At 40.7% G+C, this 22,374-nt stretch overlaps 1 protein-coding gene across 2 annotated transcripts; it reads left to right on the top strand.

The window, feature by feature from the left end:
• The first annotated feature begins 3,145 nt into the window (after positions 1-3,145).
• Positions 3,146-21,628, top strand: LOC135461368 (pyrokinin-1 receptor-like). Of its 2 annotated transcripts, none has more exons than XM_064738414.1 (4): positions 3,146-3,491; positions 8,048-8,578; positions 8,911-9,042; positions 20,665-21,628. In XM_064738414.1, the coding sequence occupies exons 1-4, from the start codon at positions 3,239-3,241 to the stop codon at positions 21,276-21,278; spliced, it is 1,530 nt and encodes a 509-aa protein (XP_064594484.1). In that variant the 5' UTR covers positions 3,146-3,238; the 3' UTR covers positions 21,279-21,628. The 2 variants fall into 2 exon arrangements, with proteins under 2 accessions (XP_064594484.1, XP_064594485.1); XM_064738415.1 differs by having other exon boundaries at positions 3,146-3,388.
• The last annotated feature ends 746 nt before the right edge of the window (positions 21,629-22,374 follow it).

Genomic DNA, 22,374 nt, shown 5'->3' on the forward strand with positions numbered 1-22,374 from the left:
AAATCATCCTGTCTCAATCACTCAATCGTCCCTCATCTCAAAAGAGCTGATACAGTGCCAGTATCCGTGCATCCCTATTGAGTCCGTGCGCCCATTAACCTCTTTTTTGTTTGTATTGCCTGACGCAGGTTAAAATGTTCTTTCTGTCTAATTATATAAAGGTATTTTCTAGCAGAAGACTGGACCTAATGACGCCACAATTATTGTGAGTATTCACGGTATTTAGACACCCAAAATGACGCCCCAACAGTGTACCGAAGGCTGATCTTTGTGGAATCGGTGGGGGTGTATATAGCATTTTTTGACTCTAGCTTTAACCCGCATGATGTTCCATCTCACTTGAAAAGAAACTCATTGACAGTAAAAAAAAAACTGTATGTGTCTGTGTTAATAGATGTCTTGCAAACTGCTGACTACCTTGAGGTCTATATTCTAGCACTACGGGGCAGGGTTAATCAAGTCTACCCCACTGGGCACAGTTCCGGGATGTAACGGCTAGGAATTATACCCTTTCCTCTAGATGTCCCGGCTATGTGACTATTAAGGAGGCCTGTAAGATTAATCATTGGGTATGTGTTCTGAACAGTGGGGGTGTTTTTTTTGGTCTTTTTTTTTAAATAATGGAAAAGGAACAGTGCGACAGAGGAAGGATGAAAACAAGGCTGTGTCGAAAGTAACACATATACCAGATAGCCTATTTGCGCTTGCAAAACAGGGATACATCTGATTGGCCATTTGAACGACCAATTGGCTTGTTTCAGGGAAATCCAGCCATAAGCCCAGGGTAACCGGCGAGCGGACTCTCCGTATACGCCCCAGGGAAACCAAGTCTATACATGTACCTCTGCGAAGATTGATTGAGATTAGGGAACCAACTGGCTGATGCGTGAGGCCCACTCGCGGCGATTCTGTCTACATTGTGTAATTGTCTCCGCGGAGAAGATACCTTGTTCTCCAGACCTATGTCAGTGTATTGATAAGCCGTGAATCTCAAGAGTAGTCAAATCAGTGTTGTTTATGGACACATTTATACGACAAGTGATTGCATATGGTGTCTCGTGACGCATGTCCTCCGAGGACGGTTAAATGCCATAACCGCGATGATCTATGGAACGCTCAAGGAGTGCAGTGCAGTAGTGAAGACGACACGATTTTATATAAGCAATCACTTGGGGTGTAAAGGAAGCTAAATTAGCTCTGAAGCAATCCAGAAAGCATCATCTCTGAGTGAATGCCGGTAATATGGCGATGCACTGATCATAAGAAGCAATCAGTGCAGCGTGGGTGAACTCACGAGGGCCCCTCATGATAGTCACGCGTTAACTGTTAACACACATCCCTCCGACAGATTGATTGCGTGGATAAAATAGTATGAAGTTGTGAGTGGGTTCAAATTTAAGTACCGACGTTTTTGCCAACGGTTTTATGTAGAGAAACTTGCCCGTCACAGCGGCGTGCTGCAAAGCTCCTTGAACTCAGCACCGTTTCTCACATTCTCTAGACACGAAAACCGCCATATGGGTTAACCACGCGTTTCCGTATGCTTTGGCAGGAAGCCCTGATTAATTATATCACCACACCACCTCAGGGATGACGGCAAATCGCCTATAACAGACACCATGTTGACTGTCCACGACAATCGTCTGACCATTACTAATCGTTGGCAGGGTCTATTACGGCCTGGTATTTTCATGCTGTGGATAGAAATGAGGGTAGGGTTAATAAAACTCACTACCTAACCTATAATACTTATAACAAATCACATCTCAATTTTAAGGTTGTGGTGTTAAGAGACAGTTTACTGTCCTTTTAAATGTTCGACTTGCACACGTACAGATGCCGCAAATTATGAAAATTTACATATAATTCTTTCCAACATTTCCGTCTTAATTACCATGTTGGGTGTAAATTACGAGATACTTTACTGTCATTTCGAAGGCTTGGTGACACGCATATACCGATATCACAAAGAATTATAATTCCGATGCTAATGGAACCCATGTATCCGCTTGTGGAATTCACTGTTCAAAACGGACACGGTATTTCAGATAGAGAGTGCAATGAAAATGAAGACAGCTGCTGTGAAAACGGTCGGTTGAAAAATCTAATTGATACACACTAGCATGCATATGAGTATTTATGCCAGATTAGCATATAACGCAACACAGAGCCATTTACGCCAGATTAGCATATAACACGCCACAGAGACATTGACGCCAGATTAGCACATAACGCGCCACAGAGCCATTTACTCCAGATTAGCACATAACGCGCCACAAAGGCATTGACGCCTGATTAGCACATAACACGCGACAGAGCCATTTACGCCAGTTTAGCATATAACGCACCACGGAGCCATTTACTCCAGATTAGCACATAACGCGCCACAAAGACATTGACGCCAGTTTAGCACATAACACGCCACAGAGCCATTTACGCCAGATTAGCATATAACGCTGTAGACTAACTTCAAACGTACACTAAATTATAAAGCAAGCGTGATATAAGATAAAACACTGTTATCCTTTGAAGTGTGCATCTAATCATGCATTATTGATATATGCCTACTTGCCGCATTGAAGACAGATTCCAGGATGTGCTGAAAGAGGGTATTAGTGCTAAACGCCTATGGCTTCACATAAGTAGTACAAACAGAGTGCCTCTACAATGAAGCTAACATGAAAAATCCCAATGCTTTCAAGGTGCGCTGCCTGTTAAAATCGGTTTTGTAACTTAACACCTAGCTTCCCCCTTTCGTACCCATCACGTGCTATGATGCCCCTCCCTGTGTGCTTGCTTACCCACTTCATGCTATCAAATAATTATCATGTATTTCATTTATTAGATGATTGGAGATAAGAGTAACTCGTCGCATCTGCCGGTCTAGGTTAGCACTGGCGCTGCCGAGACTAGCGATATACTCGTACAGGACTTCTGCTCAGCGCGCATGCACAGCTCCGTAAACGCACCGTTGTGCTTCGCACCGATAGACTGCTCTGAGCCAGTCAGTTACCCGCATGGATAGATAGATCCTGTTCCTGTCGGCTCTCTTAAAGTTCGTCGATTGTAGTCGGAGTAGACTGGTCTCGGAGAAACCGAACTGAGCCTTCCAGAGGAGCTCCCTATGAAGGCTGAGGAAGAACTACGATACCTGAGTCCGAGGAATATAACTTCTGCTGTAGGAAATGGGACAGCGGTGTTGTGGCACTGGCAAGCCGGGGCTAGTAGAGCGGAGAGTATGTTTACGGAAAACTCTACAACGATGGCCCCCATGGATGTCCAGGAATTATTGCTCAGTAGTATGGGCGCCAAGCGAAAAGACATTGGATCTGTGATAATTCTTACTTGTGTTTACTCCCTGATATTCTTAACAGGAGTGATTGGAAATGTAAGCACTTGTGTGGTTATTCTGCGGAATAGCTATATGCATACCTCAACAAACTACTATTTATTTAACCTGGCCATTTCAGATGTTCTCACTCTTTTCATAGGTAGGTACACATTGATCTTTTCTTTGTGACATTGACTAAAATTCATAAAAACTATTCTGTATCCTTAATATGAAAAAGCAAGAAATAGTTGCATGGTGCGAAATAGATGCCCTGCATATAATGGTTGTGTTGGATAAAGACATTAATGCCGTTTGAATGTGTCGATAAATACTCCGATTTACCTTTGGCGTTTTAACGGATTTGCGGTTTAAGGTTTGGATAGGCGGTTGGATTGTGGTGGAACCATTTACAGATGCCATAGACTGCTGAAGAGTAATTATACCACACCTCCAGTGAATTGTCTGCTGGCTGCGCGCTACCATTATTTATTGTATGGAAATAATCCCCAACGGTAGCACCTGATGGGTTTAGAAGCTCTAGGAGCGTGTTCAATTGTATTGCTTCGAGGAAGGTAAACTGGTACAGAGGGTAAATTGATCACCGTTTCTCCATCATACCTCTTCCTAAATACTAACACGTCTTCTTTAGAACTGACCAAATGAAGGATAATAGCAACACTACAGCCTTGTGTGAACGGAAACAGACCTATCCCAGAGCGCCAAACAAAGAAGGCGCGCACAAATTTAATGGGTCGACAGCGCCACACAAAACAGCACCTGCATCGGGCACTTGGGGAACTAAGCAAGCAAATGGGCAAGATGTTTTTGTTTTTTTTTCATACTTAGATACCACGTATGTACAGATCTGGTCAGTAAGACGGGGAACAGATGTTTCGCTAGGGTTTTGAAAATTTCGTTTTGCTTCTTTCTCTTTGCTCTATTTTCAACATCGCTTTGACGACAGGACCACCTTGTAAGACTTCACATGGAATTTTTTTTGCCATGTTGCTAGTCCTTGTTCCGTGTCTGTCCACTCGGAAGCAATTATGAGACTATACGTCCATCTGTAGATGACCATCTGTTTCATATAAACGTCTCGTACATCTACGAGGATCTAGTCCAAGTAAATTGGATGGTGGTCACAGTGGCTTTAAAAGTAACATCAATTAACTTCGCATTGCCCCTCTTTCCAGTAAGGGCAAGATTTACTTCTTTCAATGGCCCTTTTGCGCTACTTAGGGTGAATGGGATTGTGAGAGAGACGCGATTTCTTAAGGGTGTTTAACACTTTACCAGCTGCCAGACGTCCGTGAGAGTAAAAGACTTTAATGTGAAGTGCGAGCTGCAGGGAAGGCGAAATTACGACATGGTCTTTCATTGATCCAGGCAAGAAGATGATGCGACCATAAACGCAATTTTTACAGCCCATTAAAGAAAATCGCAAATTACAAAAGACATCTCCTGCATAAAATTGAAAAAAAAAAAACAAGAGAAGAAGAATGATTCGAGCAACGCTGACGACGTCTCCCTATACCTATACGCTGTGTGCTCTGATTTATTTACACTTTTTCCCCAATGCGTGGCGCAGTGGTCATTGACGAAACCACCATTGTCAGGTGGGCAGTTTAAGAGGCCGGGAAGCACATTAGTGTGGTGGTGACCTGGTGAAAATCTCATCAAAGACGGCTCATGGCGTAGCCTCTAGCCACTTTATATACCAGCAGCGAACAGAAGCTAAATGGGTACACCCCTTTGAAATGATTTGCACGTAGCAGTTTCTCTGACAATACGAAGTAAGATTCATCATATAGACAACTGAAAGCTGTGCATAATAATACTGTTATTTATTTTTTTTTCAAATTTTTTTAAGTGTTGAAAGGCCTTTAAATATTTTAGTACTATAGTGGGCTCTATGAGTCATACAGACAGTATCCAAGAATTCTGCCGTCACATACTTTTTTTTCCTGATGTTGACGAGAAGGAAGGAATTTTTGAAAATACTATTTCAGTAATGTTTTACTCTTGGATATGAAGAGTTATTTCACAATTCAGCATCGTAAATAGAATTGGATAACTTCCTGTGACATCAAAGTTCCTAAAATTTGAAAGAATGGTCCATAAAACCCACCTCAGAATATAAATGTTTGAACGTCCTGAAATCTTTTCCTTAAAATATAAAAAAATAAATGAAACTATATTTATGCATAGCTGTAAGCGGTCTATTCAGTGATGCCTACTTCGATTTTAGTGGTCTTTTCCTTTAAATGATGCTCTTTTCCTCTAACTGTGCAAGGCCTACAGCTCTGTAATATCAGCGGCATGTCAAACGCTCAAGTAAATTTGCAATGCAAAAGAAAAATTAAAAACACAATTCTAGTTCTCTCTCGAAGATGAGTCTAAATATTCATTTGTTTTTAACCAATTCTACTTTCCTATCGCAGAGGAGTTCAATTTTCAGTTTATTTTCATTTTGTATTCCTTTATTAAAAATCAGACAGCTCCTCTGCATTCTGTACCATCATGAAGTAAATATCGTTGAGATTTAAAGTTTGTCTACCACTGATCGCATCATATAGAAAACAATAACAAACATATACGAGGGCTTGAGCAAAATGCTGTGCGCATCAGAGGAAACAATCTTCGTCCGTCCACCCACGCTGAAATAGGCTTAATCACTTGACTACTATACGTGCTGAGGGAAAACTCCACTTAAATCGCAGTTATGCACCCTTTAGTCGTAATAGCAGAGATATCCGGCGACGTCGTGTTTAACAGAAGACGTTCTAACTGACAGCTGTCTCTCTCCAGATTAAGTAGCCTCTTATGACAATCGTGACAGCAATGGCTTTCAGCGTATTTGCCTTTATTTTAAATTGATCACTTATGTCTCTTCCAAGCTAGCACATCAAGGCTATGTTTATTGAAAACCCTTGACACATTGTTAATCAGCAGTTCATTTAGCGTATATGTGTGACATGAGAAGAAAGACGAGAACCCAGCATATAACCGTATGAAAAAGAAAAGTTCACTAAGCCAAACACAATCTTGAAAAAATGCATTGCAAAAGAACAAGATTTTTTTCGAACTGCTTTCACAGGATTTAAGGTTCGGGGTAATGTGTTTTAAAGTAAAATTTCCTCAAATAGATACTGATCACTGAAAAAGGTTTTTTCTTCAATTTATAAAGGCCAGAATTTCATGATGTCTTTTCTTTAACATTTGTTGTGTATGTAAACCATGAATTTTATGATGTCCTCTTTTGAAAACAAAATGTCTTAAATACCCGCACTTATTTATTGCAGCTTGTCTTGGGAAGGTGTACAGATCTGTCGTTAAGTCTGCAGGAATTTAATTTTGTTATTGTGAAGATGAAAGCAAATATTTGTTTAATGAACAATGTATTTCTTGTCAACCATGCGTTACGGGTGTTATTTATGATTAGTTATGACTTTTAAACGACGTCTGTGGTGAACGTGATGTGTAAAATCTCAAGATCTGCATTATACTCCATTTCACTTTTTAATTGTACGCCTTGATGCGATATATCCGTTTGCGGACAGCATGTAACATCAGTATTTGTCCATGTCTTTAATATGATAGATTCCATTAACAGATGACGTAGTTTTGACCACGTACACACTTATTCTAGGATGACATAGAACGGGTCTACAACGTGCAACTTATAAAACATGGAATGGAGTACAGTCAAACACATGTGTAATAGGTTATCTGCTAATATGTGTCGATTGTGGTTTCCTCGACGTTGACATTTCCCATTCTCTCGAGAAAAGCTCCTGTCAACATATATTGCTAGCACTATGATGTAGTGGCACAGAAAGTCAACAAAATCAGCAAAATTTTGCGTTATTTACAAAAACACACATGACAGTACACGTGACTAAAATCCTCCAATATGGTACTTTTTGACATGGCTGGCTTCTTGCTACGGATGTTGAGGACGATGTTTAACTAACTGTTTAACTTATGCTGGCTTCCTCTCCGGCCGTACGTGGGAGCAATCTGCGGATGGTCGTGGGTTTCCTCCGGGCGCTGCCCGGTTTCCACCCACCATATGGCTGGCCGCAGTCGTATAAGTGAAATATTCTGGAGTACGGTGTAAAACACCAAACAAATAAATAAATAAATAAATGAATACAGTTTTCTTGAAACATTAAGGTCTGAATGATTCTGTCAGGCCATGACACTTTGAATAAGGGAACTCCTATGTTTGGCTCAGCGTTAATTTAACGCTGACTGGCAAGTTTTGGATCTCGTAAAGAGGATTGTCATATTCCTGACAGCGTGCTGTGCTTTCTCTCCAGCTTGTTCCGCTCACAAACGTGGCTATTGTCATACTAGCGAAATACTTTTGACAACGGCTGAAAAGTACTCAAGTTTAAAAAGAAAAATGTATCTTTAATAGGTTTGCAGCAAAAGATTGTTGCATGAAAGTGGCACAGCCTAAATGTATGCTCTGGAAGAATAACGCCAACCTTTTACTACACTATAATTAACACCCCATAATCTGTCGCAAATTCCGTTATGTGCATCAGGTTTTGGCATTATTGTTTTCTTTATGATGTACCGATTAATGCAACCTGTTTTTTTTTTTTCAATCTGTCTTGGTTACTATTATACAACGTCTGCATGACTTCTTGTTATACCATTTATACTCGCCAAGACACATTAACTGTTATTCTTTTTCTGTATTAACAGCTCTTCCGCCGGAGTTATACGCTATTTGGGAAGCATATCCCTGGAGGTTTGGTGAGCCTTTTTGCATTGTGAAATCCTTTCTGTCGGAAATGACGTACTACTCTTCGGTGTTAACGCTGACAGCGTTTACGGTGGAAAGGTACGTGGCTATATGTCACCCAATACGGTCTCAGACATTGTCCGGTCTGTCCCGTGCTGTGAAGGCAATTATCATTACCTGGATTTTGGCTTGCCTATGTGCTTTGCCGTACGCCATATGTACCAGAGTGTTTTATTACGTCACTGATCATTCTGGAGAAGAGCTGAAGGAATCCTTACTGTGTAACATTCCACAAGTCTGGATCGAGGAAATGAAGTTTGTGTTTCAAGTGTCTACTTTTGCCTTCTTCGTTGGGCCAATGACGTTAATTACGGTGCTGTACATACAAATTGGCAGGAAGATACACAAGTCGGAAGTGTGCACTAATACAGCTGATAGGACCGCCATCACCGCTGCCTTCAGAGCTCGAAGGGCTGTTCTGCGAATGTTAGGTGTGTTTATGTGTTGTTTGTATAATTTGTTTCTTCCCTTGTTAGAGTGATTCCTTTTCATTGCGACAAATTGAAACTTCCTTCTCACTTTTTTATTTTTTCTTTCTGTGCGGCAAAACTGAGATAATGCTATACAGCAGAAGAGAGAAAAGGAAAAAATCAAAGAAATGAAGCAGTCATCAGTAGAGATTGCGCTAAAACAAATATCTGAAAATAAGTGTGCGTTCATTACTTTTACAGATTCATTTTTTTACTGAAGTAAACGCTGTCAAATGTTTGAATTGAAAATGCAATTGGACATATGCTTTATTCATCTATTTCTTTTTTCCCAGTTGCTGTTGTAGTAGCGTTCTTTATTTGCTGGGCACCATTCCACGCCCAGCGACTAATGACGCTCTACATTAAACGAGACGACTGGAACGAAGAACTAATAGTGGTGCAAAGCCATCTGTTTTATGTATCAGGTACGTCAAGCGGTGTTTGCAACGTTGGAACCTTGCTTTACTTTAAGCTGGTTCTCAACATTACCTGTGTTTACATGTGCAGATGTCAGTACTAACAGAGCGCGTTCGCCCTCTTTCTGTGCCCTCATCGCTCAACAAAGTATTCAATATTATCGAAGCGTTCCCTTAGAACAAAGTGGCCATAAATCACTCACAAATAGTAAACAAGTCTTGCCATCCGAATTAAGGGGTTTCTGGACCACTTCCTATGTTTGCGTCAGTGTGGTTCAAGCTTTATCTGTTATAATACAATTCATTAAACAGCACACTCCCTATATTTGGAAAGCAGAGAGATCACTAATAATTTGTACGTTCATGTTTACGACAGACCAGGTCCCAGTTTCACATACATGTCGCTCATGTACGATAATCGCACATATAGGACAATGGTACGATAAATGTACGATAAAAATTGTCGTACGCCGCTTAGTGTGTCTGGGCCCAGGGTCCTATTATTGCATAAAGTGAAGCGGTAGATGACCCTCAACGGCAATATCAACAATATATAGGCTCAGGTATTTACCAGCATTGTAACATTTTGCGATATTTTACGAAACTATATCAATATTTAGAATTACGCACTCCATTGTGAAAAAGAGGGGATTGCAGTTGTTGTTATATGACCTGTCATATAAGCTGTCACTTGAAAAACGGTGTTGTGTATATCTCTACTCGCACTGACGTGTGGATTCGATGAATGCCTACAGGTGCATCGAGTCATGTGGTATGGAATGTACTCATGGTGTCAGCGGAAAGTTAATAATATATCGGAATACAGGATACTGACCTCTGTTATTCAATATCCTCTGGTAGATTCATGTTAAAAACTTTTGCAGTTTCATGCATTCCTCGCATGATCCATCACTAACACTAAACGTTGAAGATGACAAGTATAATAAGAAAAAGACGTGAAACTAAAATAGCCTTATTAAATTTTTAAAAAAAGGAAGAAAAAAATCTGAACAATTACCCTGCTATAGGTCGTGGAGTATTGATGTGTCAGCCATCAGTTGGGTTAAAATGTGCATTAATACTACAGTTCATGAATTGGCTCGACGACGCCTGACTCTCGAGCTCGTTTCAGGCAATGTGCGAGTTTGACAGATCTTTCTTCGGACTGTATTGTTCCTGTGAGATGACTGATCAGCTTCCGCGATTTGAGCCTCTATAACAATCAAACAGCACTGGAATTGCTAAAATACAATTACTAAATTCCCGAATACTCTGTCAGAAGTCACGTTGTTTTCTTTATGGATCTCCCGTCGGAGCGCTTAAATGTGAAATGCGATTTTATTCATCTTACAACGGGTTCTGTACTGAATTATACATAAAAAGCTACAAGAGAAACTACAACAGTGTGAAATTCATAACAGTAGATCGATCTTTTCAGATAGTCGCTGTTACCGGCGCCAGAATTCAGAAGAAATCCATCTATTTCTTTTGCGATGTGATTGCTACGATGCTAAGCCGACCACAATGGTTTAAGAATGAAAGGCTTCAAGAGTCAACAGGGTCGATTGAATCAGGTTTCTGAGAACGACTTTACCTGTGTTCACAACACTATCTTCTCGTTTGTAAGGTTTTCATCATTCACAAGTGAAATGACCTATTTCTCATTCGAATGGGCGTGGAAGATTCACATAGTTCGTTGATAACGGGCCACAATCCCAAATCGTGAATCACAGTAATTCGATACATATCGGTCTAGAGGAGCTCTGAGATACTAACTTGGAAACATGTCTCAAATTTTGTCCTGATAGACACAAGTATCACTGCATTTTTTTATTGTTGTGGCCCTGGTATTGTACCTCGTTAAGTTGATTGCTTTAATAGTGCCACACCCACCTTTCCCGCGCAAAATAAGAAGATGCACCCTCCCTTTCTGGAAAAAGAAGCACGTAAGCAGACATTGCTATGGCCAATGGCCATGCCAAAGCATGTATTCCAGTACATACTGTGAAATATTTCAAACTTCATTGTGTGATTCTTGCAACGCACAACATGTAAATTGACGAAATGCAATGTAATATCCATTAACATGTAACCCCGGGGGAATGTTTTAAATACATTTCTGTAGAGTTGCAGCGCTCGCCCAAAATAATGCCTGAGCTAAATCCATCATATGTGGTGGTGGCTCATCGACTGTATTAGAAAGTGTATTCTAATTGTCATTTGTATCATTAATGGCATGGTATTCGTAATGAAGTTTTTATTCTACCAGATAGAACATTCGTGAAACTGATCATGCCTTTTAAAAGAGTTACAGTATACGTGCAGGAAAGCCTTTGATCGGGCAATAAATTCACTTCGCCGCGTTTCTTGTGGAAAAATTTATTTCTAAAAAATAATGGAATGTTGTCAAACAAGTTCTACTTTTAGACATGCATGATCAAGAAAAGACGAACGTATGTATTCTGTGGGTTTTCCACGTCGTTACAGCTCGGACTGAAATATCTGCATGCTTAAACCAACAAATGGCGAACATAGAGGAAACAGCGTAAACAGTTTACCACCTGTATAGTTTGTTAAGGCATGTTGCCAGCCATGGCACAGTAAATAGCCATACTTCTCCTCGTCACTGCATAAGGCAAGACGGCTAGGCAATGATTACCTTACCTATTAGCCAAGACTTCAGTATATATTATTTCCTCAAGGAAATAAAGGTGTAGTTTATCAACAGGAGAGAGTAAACTGTTGGTTCCACGGGGATGGTATTTTGTGTGTTTCCTAAAACGCCTTTTAGTCATGAAGGCGTTGGTAATTTGAGTGTAGTTTTAATTAGCTATATGCCCAAGTACTCACATTCCTTTATCATGTGGTAGTCATATGCTTCCCTGCATCACTGAAAACTTCTGTTTGCTTCTCTCTTACATGTTACCAGCTTTATTTATTATTTATAAAATATTTTTCATGTATTCCTGTGGTGACGGGGGTTTAAGTTACTTTCGAAATAGCACATGTGATTATCGACTTGGAACGCCTTGCATGGTTTACAAGTGGTGTACGAATGCTGGACTTCATACTTTGATTTACACTCTACATAGGCTCTGTAGGCTTCAGCAGCTATAGCCTCTACACTCTCCGTACTCCAGTATATGTTTTATGCTCTAGTAGTCATAAGCTCTATTACACTGGTAGTCATAGGCTCTATACTCAATCCAACATAATCGCTATACTGTATGTGCATGGTCTCTCCACTGTGCTGTTCAGTGCGCTAGGCAAAAGAGACCTTATGACACCTGATCCCAGCAGGAATAACCTGAGAAATGCAATCAAACTCGTAGTGGCGTGTGTGTCATCCTCGTTATCTGGAGTATTTTGTAGTCAGGAGCAGCTTGCATTCATTAGAGCCGGTGAGCCACCTACGACAATGCAATCTGAGCGGTCAAACAAATGCCCAGATTGCAATGTCAGGAAGGAACACCTATTGTCCTCTTCGTCTCTACGCCGTTCTTTGCATCTCCCTAACCCCCTCCACCCCCTCCCCACCCCCTCAGTATCTGCGTTTGTCCGAGAAAACCAGGCATGATATCACATTTTAAAGCACAAATGAGTGTAACAAACAAAGTAACAAACAATAATTTCATAGACATATACACCAGGTGGCATAACTTTGACATTTGCGATAAGAAGACTCTTCGTCGTACGCAGTGATGAAACTAGTATATTATACTCTCCTACCCCAAGCACACGCACTCAAAATAGTATTTTAAACAGTTGTAGGGTTAACCCGACTTTGGCGTAAAGTTGCATGTTTTCTATTTTGTGTTGTCATACTTCCTTTTTATACGAGGGAATTATGTCTATGGTGTTTCAGATCAAGATAAAGAACATTCCGTTGTTAAACGGAGTATTTCTATTTAACTTGAAAATGTACCAAATCCAGCAAAATAAAAATCCTGCCTAGTGCATCTAACTATTTCTCTGGTTGTAATGCATTTTTATATACTTGGGCAAATGGAGTTTGTGCAGGTTATCAGTTTAATCCGCATAAAAGGATCTTAGGAAGGTGATGGCCTGGACGTGCTCCTCGGATCTGTACTTCGGGCAGTTATTGGATTGACCGAGTCGGAGACTGGTTGGCCCCTTGGTGATTGACTCCCAGTCAGAGAGTTGTGCTAACTCCGGGGAGAAATGAAGCACACCGTAATCTGCGATGATTAAATGTGAATCTCCGACCACGCTTGAGTGGAATGCCAGATGAAGACTTGTCTGTATTACATAAACGATAGTAATCCTTAGGATTGTACCTATGAGAATTTGATACGGTTTTGAAGGGATTGCTCATGCCTAATGCCCAGGTTGAATCTGAGGATGGTGGTTATGGCGGCTGATTTAGCTAAGAGCAGTTGAGGAGAGATCGGTGGACACGCTGCCAAGTCTAATGCAGGAATATGATCCCAGACACTTCCTCCGTGGGTGGAAACTGTGGTAGCTTTGCACAGCTGTCGTTCTTAAGCAGGTTTCCCCCCGCCCCCCAGCCCAAGTTAAGTTCTTGATATTTGCCTCCCGCCGTCTCGCAGGTTAAACAAGGCAGACGTACGAACGTTCCTACATGTATACAAACAATACGCCTTGCTCTTAAGGATATGATGAATGATTAATGTGCGTCACTTGATTACAGACTCAACCTTACATTGTGGTTTTATAGTCATGTGGGTATTTACGAATCCCTTGTCCAAAACATGGATTTAGATGCATCTATAACAAAACAGACGATACGCCACAAGTTACACCTGGTTGGCGTAACGGTTGTTCGAAAGTCCCTAAAGATATGCGTGCAGCTCTGTAGCTGGACACTAGAGGTTCTCGCATGATGGCTTAAACTCACACACTTTCTGGCTAACAGTAGCAGTCCCCAAATGTTCTGTTCGGCGACGTTATAATATACATTCATCATCAGTAAGTGTTCGGTAATAGAATAATCGGCCACAAGAGTCCAAGACTGTGTTTACCACACACCACTTTGTCTTCCGAATAAATGACAGCTCAGGTTTCAAGTGGACCATCACCGTTAAACGCCATCCACATCGGTTGAGTTTTCACCCGTAGTCCACCACCAGAAGATCAACGAAATGGTATTGCTATTGACATGGGACCACATCGCTGACGTTGTGCGATTTTATTCAGCCGTCTACCCCTCAGTCATTGTAGATATTGTCATGGGTAATGGGCACAAGGGTAACGAGCCAATGTATTCCAACGAATTTTTCAAGCTGTATTTGCGAATGATAGATAAATGGTAAATTTTAAACAAAATTCTGGTATTGGTTTACAATACTGACAGTGAAAAAGGCAAAGCATTAATATTTTGTTATGTATGCACTTATTGTCCGTCAATAAACACACCACACTTTTGAAAAATACACCTCTGAATAAAAACATGTAACGTTTGGTGATTAAGATGTATATTGTTAGATTTAAGCATTCTGATACAAAATTTTAAAACGCCCGTTTTCAGAATTTTATCCTCTGTGACTTTAGCGTTATACCAGAGTATGTCATTCTGCATTTTCAGCATGGCTGCAAAAGGTATATTTTGGAGGAGCTCGCATCTGTTAAGTACTAAATCAACTACATAGAGCAGTTTTCATTCAGGACAGTGCTTTCCGTGTAGACAGCACGCCTGCAGGTTTTCAACACTGTAAACAAGGTTTCGTGCGCTCGCTCTCAGCGGTCAATTCTTTGTCGGATCGCATAGAGAAATGCTCGAAGGTTGATCCCTCTAGAGCCCTGGGACGGGTTTCTATATCCACAAGGTTTCGTGTTAACGTCAGAGCTTGATTTATTTGGCTAGCCCCTTCTCTTGTGCTCCGAGAGTATTTGGTATACATGTTTGATATACTAACCAGCTAATAAAGATGAAGCCCGCGTTTATTTCCAGTCGGTTGCCCGGATAGCTTTAAGAAGCGGTGTCTATCAACCCAAGCATTATATATGTATCTCTTCAGCCTGGGTATAAAGTTCCATGTGGAAAACGGTGTCCATGTTTGTAAACATATGCTTTTGTCTCTCTTCCCACTCTAGGGCACGTGCTTCCTTAGACGAGACACCACTGTGTTGAGCATGACTTGTAGGGACATAATTTGTCAAGTAACTCGCTGCTGTGTCCTTTGAGGCTTTAATCTTGGCTTGATGTCTGAGGCAAGGTGGCTGATTTGATTTCCGCCTGAACTCGGACTTGACCCGTTTTTCTGAATAACATTGTTGGTGAAGTACTCATTGCATTTTGGTTCGTTAAGGATTCTATCAGTGGTCAGCTGTAAGTTTTGTCACACCAGTACAAACTGACACTTCTCGTCAGCTAAGCATCTGAAAATGGAACACTTCAAATAGTCATACAATCCACCACAAATCCATTCAAAAGTAGAGTATTTATGATGAGTCGGTATATCAGTCTCCATTGGAAATGGCACTTTTTTGGCAAAATTTTATTGCAATCTATAAATATATAGCAGAAATATGAGACACCAGTGACACGCGACAGAGAGAACGTCATAAAGCCAAGCACGGACATCTATGTTTGCAGGTGTGGTAATAAGCTATATTTGGGTAGAGTTTTTTGATTCATTGTCATACTCCATGTCCCATGGAAATGAACGAGAAACCAGCATAGGTGGCTTATGTAGTTCCCTGCATGACAAAACCTACAATGGCGAAGTTGTGACAATGTACCACAGCTAAACTCGAGAAGAACTTAAATAGCTTCGAGCATGAATTTCAGAATATGTATTATTTACCGTGACATTTGAAGGATTGCCTACATGTTAGGTCATGTAAATCAAAAACATGCCGATAGAGCTTTCATGTGCAGTTCATGTTTATCACTGTCAGTCATCATTATTTTGTTAGTGAATTTCTGTTCAGTTTGTGCACTATCATTGCAATGAATTTTAGTGGAATTTCATCACCAATAAATTATGCCATTACCAATTAGCTTAATTGAATGCGTACATGTGAGTGCACAGTTCTTTTCCATCCTATCTAGGATGCAAGCATCCCTCGTATGCATATATGTATACTGTTGTTACAGTAATGTATCCCCTTCGCTTTCCTAAAGCCGTGGTGCACTTGACCTTTCATTTCTCATATGGTACCAAATCTCTTTTAATCAGCACCAGTCTTTTGTGACCCTGATGGATTAACTGAACTACACTGTTTAATTCCCGGTGGAAACTCGCCGAGAAATCTTTCCGGGTGATTACCGCAGTGCTCTGGGGAAAACCTGATGCGTCATGTACAGCCATCAAGCACTTCAAGCATCTCTCAGACAATGTTGTGAGCTTATATCTCGTTCAGTCAGCCGTGTAACGCGCTCATTCTTGTTTTCTGCTACAGCTTGGAATACGGAAACACTTCACGTCAAAGGTACACACGGTTACCTATTTAGCTGACAAAGCTGTTACATTTTTTCTTCCATTCATTCCATTGCTGCCTTTCTCTTACGCTGCGATTAAGCTGTTCGCTTTGAGAAGTTACGATTAAAAAAAACCATGAGAACTCCAGAAGAGTCCTTAGAAAAGGTGAATAGGTGACATAAACTACAGTCTGACAGGTTGGGTAGCAGAAGTTGACCAGACATGGACACGTCATTTCTGAATGATCTGATCAGTGGGTGAAATAGCGATTTTGATGGGAGGGCTGTGTTTATACTCTTGCCTACGTTAGTTTGATATAGAGAGCGTCGATTTTACACCGAGGAGAAATGAGCTGTCTGGTTCGACTTTAAGGGGCCACAGGACAATGTGCTGCGTACCAGCATGAGGTGATCCACAGAGATGAGTAGAGACTCCCATAGCAATTACATTTTTTCCGCAGTTAAGAATCTGGTTGATTCTGTACAGGTTCATTTCAATCTCACCATACGTTTTTCAGGGTAAATTCTTGGCACCAGTTCTTTCTCTGCTCGCGCCGTCAGAATCATGTACCCCGGAGTTCATTATAGAAGGTTTATAGAGCTAGTTCCATATACACGGAATCTGACAAGATAGCCGCAACACTAAACATATGATTACAGAGAAAATACGCTGCGCGCTGCGAGAAATTGGCATCATTTCCACTACTTAAGCTGTCCCATCTGCAAAGGAACAGTCATGTTACTGGCATGAGCAACATGTACAGGGGTTTTCAAAACAAAATAAATCCACTAATTATCAACCAAATTTACAACGTGATGTCTTACGCCCCTGTTGCGAGGAGCCTTCTGAATCTCGTTTTGTAAGATGAGGTGGCAAATGACCTCCACAGGGTCTCGCATCGTACGCAATGTAATGATTAATGGGAAAGACCCAGAGTGCATATTTAATGAAGACATGGCATAAGAGAGAACGATTATCTTAAAGGTAATATATAAGGGAAAAGATGAACAGCACAAACGCACTAATCTCATTTTATATCGCCAACTGCGGTAAATAACGCTAATAACGCTAAAACGTACGCTTAGCAGAACGTCACTGATTGTCGCTATTTTCATGGAGGATATCAAATTATGCTGATTATATCGAACAGCGAATTCAGTCCAGCGAAAATAATGAATTGGGTAAAAATCGAAGTGATTATTGTAAAACGCTAAGCCTGATCGCTATTATGCTAGATAGGAATGCTATGTTTATCGAACACGGTCCCTGAGCATGATGTGATTAAGCCCAGGTATAGTCTCAAAACTGCCTGTGATCACACAATGCTCCCATCAAAAGTTACTCAGACGAGGATTCAAGAGGCAACTCTTCCTTTATACTCGGGAGAGAGCCTTCAGGATACAAGAATCTGAATGGAATGAAGAACTGTACCGATTTATTTACTACTGCATCGTTGGTACGGTGAAATACTTATAAATATGTGCGGCTAAGCTGTTTGTTGAACCCATTCATAAGCTGGATTTGCACAAAACTTTACGACGCGATTCGGCTCAAGAAGACTGTTGCGCTGGGTCCTATGTGTTCTAAATAACAGCGCGTTTACCTGTATGTGTACCTGACGATACTGCTTTCATCTGTAAAAGGCTCAGTGCACTTATGTACTGCCACCAATACATCGTGCTCTTTGGCTGAAACCTAGACGGATTTTAAACCTATCCTGACGTTTATTTATACTGAACGGGTAAGCATGTTCCAGTTTACGTACACGGCTTGGCATGCTTTTGACTGCAACCGCCTGCTTGTAAAATTCGCCCTATTGTTTTATGGGCATGGTTCGGCTTGTTTCACACCCAAACGCGCGGCTGTGTGGAATGGGAATCTATCATGTAGGCGCTTACAGAAATATCACATTTCCCTTGCTTTTGCTCTTGATGTACATCAACATTCCGTGTTGGTTTTCAAAACAATTCTCTTGCAAAATCCAGTATCCACCTATCCCTAATTTTCAGAAATATTTTACAGGCCGTTCGAGGAACTGAGCTATGCACAACTTTTCCCATAACATCAAGATAGCAGAGTGATGTTATTTTTCAGGACTATCAATCATTGGGAGGCCTGCTCATCCTACTCATTTTATAAAATCGTATGCTATACTTGTTCCTTTTCGGTTTGTTTTTGGCACTGAAGTGTTGTTAATTGTAGTGTTTATAAAATATTCATACGGATATTGGACACCACAGCTGCCTGATGGAAACTCCTCAGTTACTTTATTTGGGTCGTGTCATACGTTAAATTTGAGTAACTTTCATATCTTGCAAGTCTATCCTTTGTTGTCTTCGCAGATAGCCGTTTATCTTTAGCTCTTATGTGGAACGTAGTAAATGCAGATTGCGTGTCTCGGCCACATTTATACGTTTACAGATCACAGTACATCATATGTATATATGCATTACATGTATTTCAAGTAAATATATGAGTTAAAATAAAATTTAAGTTATCACTCAAACTTGCATGTTCGTGTTCGGTTTGGGTATTGTGGCACAATGAACTGTTTAAACTGTCCAGTTTTCAAGATTTTTTACGTCGTTTTAGAAATAATTTGGAGATTATACACCAGATGCCAGGGGAGCCGGTTAGTAACATTCAATTTTCTTTTTAAAAGAGGGTATATTTATGGCTGCTCTGAGTGAGTTCCCAACCCGCCTTTCGCCGAAGAACGCCGGTTCAAATTGATTTAAAACACAAAATAGATTGCTCAGCGATGTTTCAAATAGAGCAGTATTTACTTAATAGGAATTCTTTGACCGTTGAGGAACGGCAAAAGCCCATCTTTCTCTTGCTGTGGCATAATGGGATCACGGGTTGTTGGCCGGGGAAAGAAATGTATCAAATGGGGCACTTCTTCGGGTTTTCATTGATTCGGTGCACTTAGGTCGACGTACTTCAGCTGATGGCCAAATTCAATGGAACAAGCGGTGAAATTCGTATTGATTCTATGCCTAGGCATATATGGATAGCAATCCATATGTCATAAACACCACTCGATAGGTCTCGTACGAGGATTATCCAGCTCTGTTAATCATGATTGTAAAGCCATTGATGTCAGTATCACCTATACAAGATCATCTCTCCGTATAAAAGCAACGTATAAACACACTCGCATGTGTGCAGTCGCCCGTTGGAATCGACCAGTAAGTGGCAATAGACTGGCAGTCAAATTCTCAATTCCTTACACCCAAGCTGGGCCAATTACCGAACATTCAGTCGGATGAATGGGTTTTAAATTAGCCACAGAAGCGACAGAAGACGTCGAAAGAAAATTACTCAAACCAGATTACCAGACTTGAAGCTGAGTTGAGCACTGTGACATTAATATCCGCATCCCATCTTTGTTCGAATTCTATTCCCGGTTTTGAGTCCAACGCAATAAGATATGGTCATTTTGAACGCAATAATGTAAACAAATAAGTGTAATTATGACATCACAAGCAAGATGTATGGTAACTTTGGAGCTTTGATTTCTTGTTTAATATAACGAATACTAGGATGTTGGATTTTGCATAATCAGTTCCATAATGTTCAAATAGCGTGCAGAAAAAAAATCATTCACTGCCTTAGATAGAAAGCAATTTCAAAGTTTATAGAATTTATTTTCGCTAAAAGCTGCAAATTATTGTCTGCTAATAACCAATCTTAGCATCAATTTATTTATTTATTTATTTGATTGGTGTTTTACGCCGTACTCAAGAATATTTCACTTATACGACGGCGGCCAGCATTATGGTGAGTGGAAACCTGGCAGAGCTGCACTTGAACTCACAGCGACCGCATTGGTGAGAGACTTCTGGGTCATTACGCTGCGCTAGCGCGCTAACCAACTGAGCTATGGAAGCCACTCTTAGCATCAAGCACACTTTATTGAAATGATTGGCGACACCACTGTAGCCCAGTCTGTGTGTACCTCGGGTTTATGTCTAGAGTTTAATTTTCAGTAGATTCTAAAAGCTATTTAGGGACTAAATATATATATATATATATATATATATATATATATATATATATATATATATATATGTAAATGGTGCTTATTTCCTTTGCATTATTTACTGTAGCGCGCGTATTAGTGCATCAACAAGTTGTGTATTTCACAACACATGTTACATGCGGTGTTGATTTCAAGTCGATTTCACATGTTTTATTTACAAGTCCTTCTTTATCTTTTCAGGCATTCTGTATTTCTTCAGCTCAACTGTAAATCCCATTCTCTACAACCTCCTATCCCGAAAGTACCGTCAGGCCTTCAAGCGGACGTTATGTCGTTGTTGTATCGACATGGAGGGCCTTCCGTCGTTTTATAAACTGAAAGCCAAGTTTAACATTCGGCAGGCAGAAAACCCCGATTCTCACAGCAGTGTGCGTTACTTGTATCCAGAGAAACCAATACTGGTAGCTACTTACAACAACAATAACGAAAATAGAAAACAGGAGATTGTTCCAAGAAAATGCGTCCCGAGTTCCAAGGAGACATATATCAAGTTGACTACAAAAGGTGGATCGGGCGAGTCATCGAGCGGTTCAAGCAGCGGCCATGCCCACTCGGACGGACGCCTACATTACCACTGTAGACACAAAATGTCTTGCTGCCGTCGACATTGTCAGGGGCTTGATCCGCAACTGGGTCGCCAGTACTTGTCTCGTTCCTTTAACAATATTTATTATTGTGACACAGAGTCGAAACGTCCCAAGAGGCGAACACGAGACCAAAAGCGGTTGCCAGTGGCTACATTCGACAGCACCTGTCAGTGCCGGGACTGGCGAATAGATGCCACCATGTTGTGATCTAGAGTAGTAGGAGTTTTGTACAAAGATGATGTATATTATATTTGTATGTGGGTTGCCACTGGCATCATGTCATTTGCTCAAAATGAGTCTTTCAGTAGGTTCTCTTAATGTCTCATCTTGCCGTGTTTGTTTTCCAAACATCTGATCGCTTTGCTCGCCTTTTTCAAGTTTCTCGTCATGGAGAAGTGTATATTTTTGTTGTAAGAGTGGAATCCAGTTCCAGACTGTTTTTGATCACTAACTTAACGCATTCAAGCCGGACATTGTTTTGAGGTGGAATTAATATTCTTAAAAGTTAAAGTGAACTTTGTGCAGACCAACCGGTGAAAGTGACACTTATTTATATATGTGGGTTGTCTATTCGAATTACAAACTGTATTTTTATGAGGCAGTGTTTGCTTGAGTTATGTTCATATTCCAACAGTGTTTCTTTTAGTGTAATGAGAAGTGCACTGTCTAACACATATTTCAGCCCTCTAGGTCATACTAAATGCATATCTTGCTCAAGCCGAATTTTCTGGCTAGTATAATCTCGTGTGCCTTTTGCGGGTCCTGAATGGGTAATCTTTCACACCCAAGGCAATTTGCGCCAAAGCTGTGTTGTCCACTATCCATACCTGAAATGTTTTTCTGTGAGCAGACTTTTAACGTATATTGCTCGTGCAATATAAGTTGTGCACGATCCGGTTCCTCATATACAGTTCTTCAGACCGAAAGTTTGGACCAAAAAAGTATACAGAATACTAACAGACAAAATGTATTATTAAAACAAACAGAGAACAACTGGAATTTTGGAACCCAAAGACTTACATTTGGCTCGAGGCGCAAAGTGAATTATTGACTGCATCGATCTGAACTGTGTGCATCTTTTGAAAAAAGCAAACACCTGCCCAGTTTAACATAGTTTAACGACAATAACTGACTACGGTCTACATTACTGGCCGCTACGGCGTGGAAAGTTGCGCGCGCGCTGAGCTAGACAGACTTTCACACAGTATTCGGTCTAGGTTATGCAGCTATCCATTATCGTAAATTTCAGACCTGACCTGCCTGGTTAAACACCTGCTACCAGATTTTGGGTATAGAGATGCAA

This window comes from Liolophura sinensis, chromosome 1 (assembly GCF_032854445.1).
Source record: "Liolophura sinensis isolate JHLJ2023 chromosome 1, CUHK_Ljap_v2, whole genome shotgun sequence".
NCBI classification, from domain to species: Eukaryota; Metazoa; Mollusca; class Polyplacophora; order Chitonida; family Chitonidae; genus Liolophura; species Liolophura sinensis.